The sequence below is a fragment of the Artemia franciscana genome, chromosome 9 (assembly GCF_032884065.1).
Source record: "Artemia franciscana chromosome 9, ASM3288406v1, whole genome shotgun sequence".
NCBI classification, from domain to species: Eukaryota; Metazoa; Arthropoda; class Branchiopoda; order Anostraca; family Artemiidae; genus Artemia; species Artemia franciscana.
In genome coordinates, this window is record NC_088871.1 from 41,863,239 (window position 1) to 41,876,677 (window position 13,439).

Sequence of the window (13,439 nt, forward strand, 5' to 3'; positions counted from 1 at the left end):
TTTAATCTTGTCTGATCAATGATACGCCTGCAAAATATCGTCTTCCTAGCTTATCTGGAAGTACCCGAACTAGCAAAACCGGGACCGAAAGACAGACCGACTGTCTGTCACAGACGGACAGAAATTGCGGTCGCTATATGTCACTTGGTAAATACCAAGTGCCATAAAAACTGTCACAGACGAAAATACAATTCTCTGTAGTTTTGATGTCGTACCTATGTAAACTAAACTGTAATGTAAAAAAAAAAAAAAAACAAAAAACGTGAATTGTTGTGAAAAAAAAAACAACTGCAAATTGGATTACTTTTTTGAGGCAATCTACAGAGACAAAGTAAAATACTGTACTCTCCCATAATGCTCTGGATTTTAAAAACATATCCTAAAAAGATAAATGCCATTAAAAAGTGTGTAAAAGTCTATCACTAAACAGAAATGTCATGACGGTGGAGAGATCTTTTCTTAAAATGATTAGATAAATTATTAAGTTGAGATTAAAAAGCAGACATTATGCTAAAAATTACTAAGAAAAAGGTAAAAATTATAAAAAAAGAGAAAAAAGGAAGCATAAGGTTCCTCGTGATTTAAACAAAAATTTATTAAATATTAGAATTTAAATATCTTTACTGCATCGGTTAATACAAAACGTATACGATACAAATATGTTACAAATAAATCACAGAATAAAATAGACGAATGCAAATAGAACGTTTTCATATTTGCTCGTTGATTAATAACACTTTTCAAACCGAATTCTTACCCTAAGTAATAAGTGTAAGATAAATACAAAACCCTAAACTGAAGGACTACGAAAGTTGATAATGAGGGGGTATAAGGAAAGGCTTAAGACAAAGCTAAGGGTACAAGTTAGTCACGCTTTGCGACAGAGGCGTGGGGCGAGGGGGATGAAAGAAGTTAAATATAGGTGACTTATTTTCAATTCCTATAGCGGGAAGGTAGTCCTTAGGAATAAGATCCAGAGAAATGCCCACCCCCCTCTAAGGTGCCCTAATATAGAAAAACACCAACGCCATTCAATGAGAAATAACTTGGATAAATCAGCCAATCGAAGCCAGATCAAGTGATTCTATAAACAAAAATAATAAAACAAAAGTTTTTTGAACTGAAAGTAAGGAGTGACATTGAAACTTAAAATGAACAGAAATTATTCTGTATATGAAAGGGGCTGTCTCCTCCTCAACGCCCCACTCCTTACGCTAAAGTTTTTAACTATTTTATAAAGTAGATTTGTGAGAAAGAGTCAAAATTAAGCGTAAAGAGTCGAGCGTTGAGGAGGGGACAGGCCCTTGTACTTACGGAATAATTTATGTTCGTTTAAAGTTTTTTGCTTTCTCTTTAATTTCAGTTAAAAAAACATGTTTTAACCTAATGAACAATAGCATCAAAAACGTCAATGTCAGGAAAAGAAATGACAGACGTTTTGGATAAACACATTTCAAGTTCGATAGAATGGTTGAAGACATAGGCGAACAACAATATGAACAACTTCCTAACTTTTTTGAATGGCTTCGGATTTGTCTGAAATATCAGAGGCAGCGCTATAGGGTTGCCTACAGTAAAAGTCATACGGCCCCAATGTTTTATTTTTTTTCAGAGGCACAGCATATGAAAGCGGTAAATGTACAAACTTCAGAGGCAGCTCATTCGATTGAAAATCAGCAAGTTCTAGCGCCCTTTTTAAGAGTCAAAAGTGATCAGAGGGCAACTAGCCCCCACAAACCTTCTTTTAAACAAATATGATAAAAATTCGAGAGAGCCATTTTGAATATAATTTTTAACGAACGTTTTTATTAGTAAAAAAATATACGTAACTTAAGAATTAACTTACGTAACAAACTTTTATATTCTTATATTTTTATTATGTATATGAGGGGATTTGTCCCCTCGTTAATACCTCGCTCTTTACACTAAATCTTAAGTTTTGTCCCAATTCTTTAAGAATAACCCCTGAATCAGAAAAGCCGTAGAATAAATAGTTTAAATTACTAAAAATACTTTAGCATAAAGAGCGAGGTATTTATCTTCTCCTAAATACCTCGCTCTTTTTGCTAAAGTATTTTTAGAACCCCTCATTTGCGTAATAATCTCTGTTCGTTTTAAGTTTTAATGCTACTCCTTACTTTCAATTGAAAAAACTTTTTCATGTTTATTTTTTCATTGTTTTTTTTTATAGTAATGCTAGAAAATCCCGCACCCTTTTCATTGAATTTCTCTTCCCCCATGAAATATTCCTCCAAGCAAAGATCCTCCTACATAGCCACCTCCCCTCAACCCCAACCCCAAACCAAAAAAATCCCACTGAAAACGTCTGTACGCTTCCCAATAACCATTACTGTACGTAAACACTGGTCAAAGTTTGTAACTTGCAGCCCCTCCCCCAGGGACTTTGGGGGAGTAAGTCATCCCCAAAGACATGGTTATTATGGTTTTCGCCTATGCGGAACCAAATGGCTATCTCAAAATTGTGATCTGTTGACTTTGGGAAAAATGAGCGTGGGAGGGGACCTAGGTGCCCTCCAATTTTTTGGTCACTTAAAAAGGGCACTAGAACTTTTCATTTCCATTAGAATGAGCCCTCTTGCGACATTCTAGGACCGCTTGGTCTATACGATGACCCCTGGGGGAAAAAACAACAAAAAACAAAAAAACAAATAACCACGCACCCGTGATCTGTCTTCTGGCAAAAAATATCGAAATTCCACATTTTTATAGATATGAGCTTGCAATTTTTGTTTAAGGGTTCTCTGATACGCTGAATGCGATGGTGTGATTTTCGTTAAGATTCTATGACTTTTTGGGGGTGTTTCCCCCTATTTTCCAAAATGAGGCAAAATTTTTCAGACTCGTAACTTTTGATGACAAAGACTAAATTTGATGAAACTTATATATTTAAAATCAGCATGAAAATCCGATTCTTTTGATGTATCTTTTAGCATCAAAATTCCTTACTAAAGTTCTTTACCACGAACTGTTTGATGACTAGGAATAGTGCTGGAAAAGACACATTACTGACTTAGATTACAATATACCAAGTATCTGACGACAAACATTTCGACGTTTTATGTGTAAATTGCATTTCAAAGGGAAACAAAAAAAAACTTTTAAAAAGAACTATTTTGTTGTAACTGACAGTTTGTTTGCTTTTGCTATTTTGGAGCTGAAACCTTTATTTTGGGGAATTTTCATATGAAAATTAGTGGGTGATATCGGTATGAGTAAATTTCTTACCACTTGCACATAAAAAGAAATACTTCGTAAAGGAGATCAAATGAGATTCCTAATTTTTCCCAGTGTGTGGGGATGGGAAGAATGATTTGATTATTTATTTTTATTTTATGAAAATCAATTACGAATATTTATACTACTCTTAGTAAGAAATTAAATGGACTGAAAAAGGAAATTCATCAATATATTTTGGGAAAGATATTATAACATTACATTATGGATATTATATATAATATAGCGAAAAGTAGATATTATATATAGATATTATAGCAAATGGTATGCATTTTTCAGAGATAAAACAGTAGGAAAGGCTGGTTGGTTTGATTATGGTACACAGAGACCAATTTCTTTTAAACTTAGATCGAAGCAAATTATCATATTAACATGGCACGTAGCGTCAACAAACATGAAGTCAATCAAGAACTCTTGTTCTAAAAGTGACTAGAGTTGATGACTCATAATGTCCCTAGTAGCGATTTTCTGTTACTGTCAATTTGTATATTTACTAACGCTCATTACCTCGGTTTACTCTTTATATATTTAAACATTTGAAAAACATTCATTAGTTCGCATGTCTATGAAATAGTTGAATTCTGAAAAAAAAAAGAACAAATTATTTCTGATTTGTGAAGAGCTCTATCCCAAAACCTACAATCTGTACCAAAGACACAATTTTGTGTGCAATGATCATAATATAATGTTGCGGACCTCACAAGACCAAATTAGTAAGTGTAGTGGCTTGTCTTAAATGGCGATCTGAGTATTCTGATTCAACTGAGTACTGCTAAACAGCTTATGTCAGTGCTTTTATTTATTTTTATTTCTTTCGTTACATATATAATTGTCCAAGTCACAAACTGAATCAAAAAAGAAAATCTTGAAAAACAATGGATCTATGGCCAATAAGACCAAAAGAAGAACGATCGTGTTAATACTTCACCAGTATAAAACAACCCACCTGTTTTTGCTTCTCTGTTGTTACACACGTTTATCGTTCAGCTGTAATATAATCTACGTTCGTGGTTTGTAGATAACTTCGAAGACCACACTGCCTTTCCATGACGAAAGTAAAACAGTTCAAAATAGGGATGAAATCTTTTTATTGACAGTGAATAGATATAAAATTATTTAACTGGATATTTCGAACACATATACAGTGTTCATCATCAGCAGTAAAACTCTCAGCAGTAAAATCAGAGTTTTACTGCTGATGATGAACACTGTATATGTGTTCGAAATATCCAGTTAAATAATTTTATATCTATTCCCTATTTTGAACTGTTTTACTTTCTTCGTGGTTTGTACATAGAGTAATAAGTACATATACAAGTTATGACCTTTTCGTTTTGCTCATTTTTGTTTTGATTTATCCCTGTTTTTGAAGCTATTGTGGGTTAGATTTTTTTTTTCTCAACAGGGAAGATACCTTATCAATATAGGCAAATCATTCGGATGAGTACTTAGCTTTCTGGCGGATTTTTTCAACGGATTTTTTCTAACGGATTTTTCAAGGTTTTCTTCTTTGATTTTTCATGGTAACAGGGGCATCAATCCAGGAAAATCTAGGGGGGAGGGACATATGACTTTTTCTCTAAATCTAGGGAGGAGAGTAATTGCACCTTCTCAATTATTACCCCTGGATTGCAGACCAATTCGGCTTTATATATTTTACTCAACAAATGGAGCATTATGGTTCAGCTTATCTCTAGCTTCGCATGTTCTTTGGTCATTACTACGTACTATATGGCACAAATAGGCACAGATAAATCACAAATAATTTCAAAATAGGAAGACAAAGATTTAGACTAGCCTATAATATCAAATACATATGCTAAATATGGACCCCAACATAGTGCAGGGGACAGGGTCTCCCCTCAACAAACTAATGTCTGCTACCAAACAGTTGTATCTTCTTTACAATAAATAGCAACCTAAGGAAATAAACTACCATTCCGTCCCTCTCAATAAAAATAAGAAAATAAGAAAAGATTGTCTTCTTTACATGCTTATTTTCGAATTTTATTCGACAAGCTGAAGCATTAAAGTTCAGATTCTCTCTATCTCCCTTTACTCATCTCTTCTCTCTCCTGTCATTTACTTTTCTCTTCTCTCTTTACTCATTATTACAAACTATATGACACAAATAGGCACAGATAAATCACAAATAATTTCAAAATAGGGACACAAGGATATCGAGTAGCCTAGAATACCAAATATATATGCTAAACATGGGTCACGGCACGAGGAAGGAGACAGGGCCGCCACACGACAAACTAATGTCTGCTATCAACTGATTATATCTCCTTTACAATAAATCCCGGCTTTAGCAAATCAATTATCATTCTGTCTCAGGAAATAAAAACAAACAAGAGCTAACAGCCCATATGGCACTTGTGACGAGGTCGGAAGAGTCAAGAGCCAAGAGCTAATATGGCAGGAGCTCTAGCAAAATTTTAAGAATCAATAAATTAATTTAAAAGGAAAATCAGCTTAATGCCGGTCAGGATTTAAAATAAGAGCTCTGAGACACGAGGTCCTTCTAAATATCAAAATTCATTAAGATCCGATCACCCACTCGTAAGTTAAAAATACCTTATTTTTTCTAGTTTATCCGCTCCCTTCAGCCTTCAAGATAGTTGAATCTGGGAAAACGACCTTATCAAGTCAATTTGTGCAGGTCCCTGACAAGCCTACCAATTTTCATCTTCCTAGCACGTCCAGAAGCACCGAACTCGCTAAAGCACTGGACCCCCCTAACTCCCCCAAAGAAAACGGATCCAGTCCGGTTACGTCAATCACGTATCCACGACATTTGCTTATTCTACCCACCAAGTTTCATCCCGATCTCTCCACTCTAAGCGTTTTCCAAGATTTCTGGTTTCCCCCTCCAACTCCCCTCAATTTCACCAGATCTGGTCGGGATTTAAAATAAGAGCGATAAGACATGAGTTCCTTCTAAATACCAAGTTTCATTAAGATCCGGTCACCCGTTCTTAGGTTAAAAATACCTCATTTTTTCTAATTTTTCCGAATTAACACCCCCTTCAACTCCCCCAAAGAGAGTGGATTCAGTCAGATTATGTCAATCATGTATCTAGAACTTTTGCTTATTCTTCCCACCAAGTTTCATCCTGATCTCTCCACTCTAAGCTTTTTCCAAGATTTCCGGTCCCCCCCCCAACTTCCCCCAATGCCACCTGAGTTACGAGGTCCTTCTAAATATGAAGTTTCATTAAGATCCGATCACCCTTTCGTAAGTTAGAAATACCTCATTTTTTCTAACTTTTCCGTATTGACCCTCCCCCAATTCCCCCGAATATAGTGGATCCGTTCTGGTTATGTCAATCACGTATTTAGGACTCGTGCTTATTTTTCTCACCAATTTTCATCCTGATCCCTCCACTTTAAGCGTTGTCCAAGATTTTAGGTTTCCCCTCTAACTCCCCACAATGTCACCAGATCCGATTGGGATTTAAAATAAGAGCTCTGAGACACGATATCCTTCTAAATATCAAATTTCATTAAGATCCGATTACCTGTTCGTAAGTTAAAAATACCTCATTTTTTTCTTAATTTTTCCGAATTAACCATCTCCCCCTCCTAGATGGTCGAATCGGGGAACGACTATTTCTAATTAATTCTAGTCTGGTCCCTGACACGCCTGCAAAATTTCATTGTCCTGGCTTATCTGGAAGTGCCTAAACTAGCAAAACCGGGACCGACAGACAGACAGACCGACAGAACTTGCGATCGCTATATATCACTTGGCAAATACCAAATGCCATAAAAATCTTCTGCTTTACATGCTTATGTTGGGTTAATTATAATACAAAACGGTCTTCAAAGCATACTACTCACAATTTATAATTGATTATGAAATTTTATCTTCATTCTAAAGACATTTATATTTTATGCAAAATGACCTATCTTTGACTTATATATATCTTAATTTAAATGAAATGACTCCAGAAATAAAAATCTCTTTTTAAAGACTTTTCTTTCACTAGACACCATGTATTTAATACATTACCCGCTCATAGTCTACGGCAGCAAAATCTACCACTTATTGTACCTACCACTTAATTATTGGTAAAAATTAAAAATCTAAAAATCTAAAATCTAGATAAAAAAAAATTTACCACTTATTTTACCTATAACTTAATTATTACTAAATATCAAAAATCTAGATAAAAAATCTGCCACTTGTTTATCATTATACCACTTATTGCTTTAGGTTTACCACAAAAACAGCTACAAATATTAAGGTTTCGACGACCAAAACTATCTTAATAAACCCAAAGTGACCATTACTGATGCGTGTTTTCTTATATGCTATCAACTAAACATCAATTAAACCATTTTGTAACAAAACATAGATATTCAGTTGAGGTTCGCTGCAAAGACGGCTGCCAATAATCACCTTTTAGGTCTGACGCACGTTTTGGCGACCAAAAACGCTCTCAACAAGCGCAAAATCAGTATTAAAGCTATACCTCAATAGGGTATCCTTTCGGAATTGCAATGGTGAACAGTCTGTATGCCAAGCTTCTCGGTCCCGGTAAAAACAGAAGAATTTACGGTCATCAAACAATTTGTGGTAACCAACTGTAGTAAGGAGTGACCCGGCTCAATAGTAACCGAAACTAAAAAAATGGAATTTTGATACCAATAGTTACATCAAAAGAATCGCATTTTAATGTTGATTTTAATTATAAGGGAGAGTGGGGCAGGTTGGTCAAATTTTTGGTTTGGCAGACTGTGTGGCCAAAGTGTGTGAGCTAGGGAAATGATTCTAGTGTCAAGAGATACAGCATTTCCTGTTCAACGTCCACAATTTTTCTTAGATTTAATCTACCGTTATTTTCTCTTCAGTAACATTTTTAACAGATGAGGTCAAAAGTGACCAATGTGCCCCGTAGGGGGGTAGGTTGGTCACACTGTTAATAGTCTCTTTATTACTTCTAACACCAGATACAATTGTAGTACTATTATTGTTTCAATTATATTTTACGTAAAATGCAACATTTAACTAGCAATTTCGCATTAGATACAAAAAAAAAACATTTTATTCAACCGAATATTCACTCAAATTAATGTCGAAGACTAGTGCTTTTGCGGCACGTTTGGTCCCCCCAGAGATCCTGGGAACTGGAAGCTTCATAACAATGTCACTTTGAGGAACTAGTGATTCATCAGCTACTTCAGGAAAAACAAATTTCCAGGAGGGAGATTTCCTCCAAAGGAAGTTGACTACATATCCTTCACTGGTGTCTTCCTTGACTTCACCGGCAAAATACTCTTTCACTCTCTTGCCTTAAAACTCCACCAGGATAAAGTCACCAACACTGACTTCATCTTTTTCAGTTGTACAGTCATCCATATCAACATCAAGGTCGGAATCGTTGTCAAAGACCATCTCATTTTCACTATCTGAGCTGAAATTGTCTGCTTCGACGAAAAGTGCCTTACGTGGCATTTCTTTTGCGGTGTTCTTACTGGATTTACTAGTTTTTTTCTCCTCAGTTTCTCCTTTGTGTTTCTTCTTAGCTGAGAGTTCTTCGATTAAAGCGTTTTTTACTGGTGTGTCAGTAAGAACCTGAGACCTTCCCTTCTTCCGTTTAATCGTATCACCCTTTTTTGGTGGTGCTTTTGGGTAAGGTCTTACTACTTCTGGTCTAAGTGCAGCAGACGTTGATCCCACAAGGGCTTGAAGATCAGCTGAACTTGGTTCTGACTGTGATTGACTTCCACTATCTTGTCCAACAAACATCTCTGATCCTGCTCGTTGCGCAATACCAGATGGATCAAGTCTGTCAGTAACCTCTGCGGCAAGAAATTCCTCATCCGCGAACACAAAACGATCACAAGGCCAAATTCCGGCAACCCTGAATCCAGATGTGATATTCGTGGGAGTCAATGCACGAGGAAAGGCAGTTCCAACTAGCTCCGCTACGTCGTAAATAGAAATGGATTTTCCTGGATTCTTTGTCATCCACGTGTCGCAGGCGGCATTATAGTATGCCTTGAATGGTCCATAACAGCTTCGATCTAGCGGCTGCAGTTTATGGCTTGTGTGTGGTGGGAAGGTTAATGCAATGATGTGGGACTTCTTCATCAGTTCAAGCGACTCAATGGTAACATGGCTAGTGTGGTTGTCCATCAGAAGTAGCACTGGCCTTTCAACGCTAGGCTTGCTGTGGCGGATGAAATGTTCAAGAAAAACAACAAAGTTCTCTCCAGTCATCCATCTCGAGGGATGAGCAACGCCCACACTCCCAGGCGGAGATCCCTTCATCATGTGAGGAAGACACTTTACCCTCGGAAAAATCATGAATGGTGGGATGGCAATTCCTTGAGCAGACACAGCTGTGCACATTGTAACTAGCACTCCTCTTTCTCCTGATGTAATTCTTCCAACTTGCTTCTTTCCTTTCTCGGCCACTATTTTTCTTGGATTGTGAACAGCAGTGGGGCCAGTTTCGTCTAAATTCCATACATCACAAGCCGAAAAACTGTATTTGCGCAGCAATGACTCGTATGTGTCAAAAAAGCATTGACTACAGGTCTGTTAAAGGCAGTAGCTCTTGCAATACTTGTCGCTTCTGGAGATCGTAGAGAAAGTGTTGGGTTGCGGCGTAAAAAGGCCCAGAGCCAGTCCTTTCCAGCTGTTTTTGCTTCTTCCCAGTGATGAATATCCCTACCCAGTTTCTGAGCAAAATCAAACGCTAATTTTCTGACCTCCCTTGTCGAAAGTCAATGATGAAGTTGTGATGCTCTAATAAGATAATTTTCAAGGCTTTTCTCCTCTTCAGCTATAAATATTTTGCGCGTTTTGTACCGTGGGATAAAATTTTCCAGTGGTACTTCACTGACATCATTTGTACTTGTGGCACCTTCTGTTAAGAACTTCTGAGTGTAGCGCTTAAGAGTCGATCGGGGGATATGCATCTCACGGGCTACAGTAGCAAACTTTCCTCCTTCCAGTATTTTTTGCACACCTTGTCTTATAACCTCAGGAGGAATGGTCCTATTTTCTGTTTTTCTCTTGTAGGTCCTCATTTTTGTTAAATCTCACCTACAATAACAAAAATGAAGAATATTCAAGGAAATTATAAATAACATTTTCTTTCACACTGTGGGGCAAGTTGGACAGTGCGTCTTCAAAGTGACCAACCTGCCCCATAAAAAAGTGACCAACCTGCCCCACAGAGGAAAGCTAAACAAAAACATGGCTACTTTAAAAACTGTTAAAGTTAAGAATTCAGATCCAAGCCTAAAATGGAGCCAATCAGCTGGCTTTCCTGCGATAAAAATCTTATTGTAATTACTCTTCTCGTTTTCTCTCAAAATGACACTACGTCTACCTTGATTTTTCATAAAAACTTACCGAAAAAACAAAATTTGTCCGCCACTTTTTTCACAAAGACGCTATAGCCACCATATTTTCATGGCATGTTTATGATGCAATTTCTCACATTCAGTAGCAGTTACAAATTTTTTTGGCAATAGATGGTAGACCAATTCCCAAGTGTTCAACCTGCCCCACTGGCCAACGTACCCCACTCTCCCCTATAAGTTTCGTCAAGTTTAGTCTTATCCATTAAAAGTTACGAGCCTGAGAAAATTTGCATTATTTTAGAAAATAGTATTATTTTATTTTAGAAGCATTATTTTAGAAAAATCAGTATTAAAGCTATAAAGTTGTTTTTCTAGGCACAATGTATCTATTAAAATATAATAAACAAATTTTTCAATTTTTTTAACGTTTTGGCAACCAAAGGCGCACTCAATGAGCGTGAAGTCACGATTAAAGCTATAAAGTTTGTTTTCTATGCACAGGGTATCTATTAAAATATAATAAAATAATTTTTTCAAGACATAAATTAGGAGACGAAAAATAAATAATCGTAGAGGTTACAAGGGCAGTGCCAAACCTACGGGTGGGCTGTGGGTCATTAAAATCATATAAATTACGAAAATGCGGGATTTTCAGCGCATTTTTCTTCAGAAAAAAGTTAATACAAGTTCTAGCCGCGTCCCTCCCACAAATCAGGATCTGCCACTAAACAGGGGGATCTGTTGCTGAATGTTTCAAGACTGAATTCCATTTATCTCCACAAACATTCTAAGATATGCATGACAGAGAGACACAACACTATAGAACAGTGAACACTATAGAACACTAACACTTTTATAGAACAATGAAAGTAAGAGAAAGACACAACACAATAGAATAGTAAACACTATAGATAAGTGAAAGAAACAGTAATATACAGACATAAGTATTATCAACGTTTTCTATTCTGTACACTTTCAGCGCTAAAATAACTATGTTTGAGGAAATATGTTAATTTACTATAAAATACAAAAAAAAACTGACATAACGGGTGGACAGGTGTAACATTTTTCTAGCTAAAACGGTCGCAAATATTCAATACTAGCTGTTGAGGTGGCGCTTCACCTCCCCCCCCAAAGCCCCCCGCGCGCGTAAGTCGTTACGCCCCATTGTAGTTGTGTCCCACCTGTGAATATAGATATAGATATATATATATATGTTTTTAACTAACGCGCCACCCCAAAACCTATTTGGTGGGGGCGCTTCGCTATTCAGCGAATTCCGTATTCAGGTCTATACCTCATGATTCTAATGATTGCCCTTGAGCTTTGTTGATGGTGATTGCTAATCAAACATTCTGTGTCCCCGTCGTCATTTATATATCCCCCTGTGCCCCCCGGCGTCCCTGTTGTAGTTGTGTCCCGGTCATTTATATTCCCTGTGTCCCGGTCGTCATTTGTGTCCCGGTGTCCCAGTCTGTAATTTCTCTTTGAGTGTCCATATGATGAAATAAATTTTTGGCTTTTTTCCTTTTTAATTTTTTTTGTAGTTTTTACCTTTTTTTATTTTTTTTTATTTTTATTTTTTTAGTTTTCTTTTTCTCCTTTATTTTTCAGTTTTTTTCCTTTTTTAGTTTTATTTTCTTTTTTAGTTTTGAAAAAAAAAATTTTGTTTTTTTCCTTTTTTCTTTTTAGTTTTTTTTTTTTGGTTTTTACCCTTTTTTTTAGCTTTTTTAGTTTTTTTTTCTTTTTTATTTTTAGTTTTTTTTTGTAGTTTTTACCTTTTTTTATTTTTTTTATTTTTATTTTTAGTTTTTTTAGTTTTCTTTTCCTCCTTTATTTTTCAGTTTTTTTCTTTTTTAGTTTTTTACCTTTTTTTTAGTTTTTTTGTAGTTTTTACCTTTTTTTAGTTTTTTTTCTTCTTCTTTAGTTTTTTACCTTTTTTGGTTTTTTTCTTTTTAGTTTTTTTTTGTAGTTTTTACCTTTTTTTAGTTTTTTTCTTCTTTTGTATTAATACTAAAGTCAAGGTTCGAACCTGGAATCTCTCGAACCTAGAACCTGGAACATAACGCGTTACCAACTCAGCTACATCGGCTTGAATACTTTCGTTTTTGAATTGGTATATGATAGAAATAATTCAGACGTCATATGCGGACAGACAGACACCTTATTTATATATATATATATATATAGATGGCGTGATTTTACATAATCTCTCGAATGAGAGTTTTTAGGCTATCACTCGATTTTACCCTGAATTATCAAAGTTTAAAGCCCTACCACTTCGAGAATTTTTCATACAGGACTTGCGAAACTGACTACTATAAAGATTTTATCTCATGGAATCTCGCTTAAAACACACTTTGCTGGTTTTACCAACGGCATTTTATTTGTTAACTATCCCTGTGTTACATTTGTACGTTATTTGCCAACAACATGCTTTCCTTTCTGTGAAAGAACCAGCTAACAGATAAAAGGGCGAGTCCAAAATATTAAAGCGCTGGAAGAAAAAGCTACTATCTGTCCAGTCCTATGGACTTTCTATTAAACACCATTTGAGCAATAACAAATCATAAAAAAACATAACATTGTTAGAAATAACTTTGGATATTATTTGTTTAGTATTTTTCAATCCTTTTAAAGTCAAATTTAAGCGATGGTACTACCAAGACTTGCAAAAAGTAATAAAAACAACTCACGTTAGCTTTTAAAACATAGAAGTTGCAGTATTTTGTTTGTAGTATACGGTTTTAATTAATATACGGTTTTAAGCTGTTTTCTATAGGGTGTCGGCTTGTGAGATGTTTCAAACAGGCTAAATTGGCTACTTAGGTCTACTTTTGCAGTACTAGCAGGGTTTC

General features: G+C 35.8%; 1 protein-coding gene across 8 annotated transcripts in view; it reads right to left on the minus strand.

Annotated features, from left to right (window-relative positions):
• The window catches only part of LOC136031437 (uncharacterized), a 72,179-nt gene that overhangs the window by 26,813 nt on the left and 31,927 nt on the right, over positions 1 to 13,439 (minus strand). For 5 of the 8 annotated variants that reach the window (XM_065711018.1, XM_065711014.1, XM_065711016.1 and 2 more), the window contains exon 3: positions 7,899 to 10,318. In XM_065711018.1, coding sequence (XP_065567090.1) covers positions 8,558 to 9,619 — 1,062 coding nt within the window. In that variant the 5' untranslated portion in view covers positions 9,620 to 10,318 and the 3' untranslated portion in view covers positions 7,899 to 8,557. The other 3 variants (XR_010618509.1, XR_010618510.1, XR_010618511.1) reach the window with 1 other exon arrangement.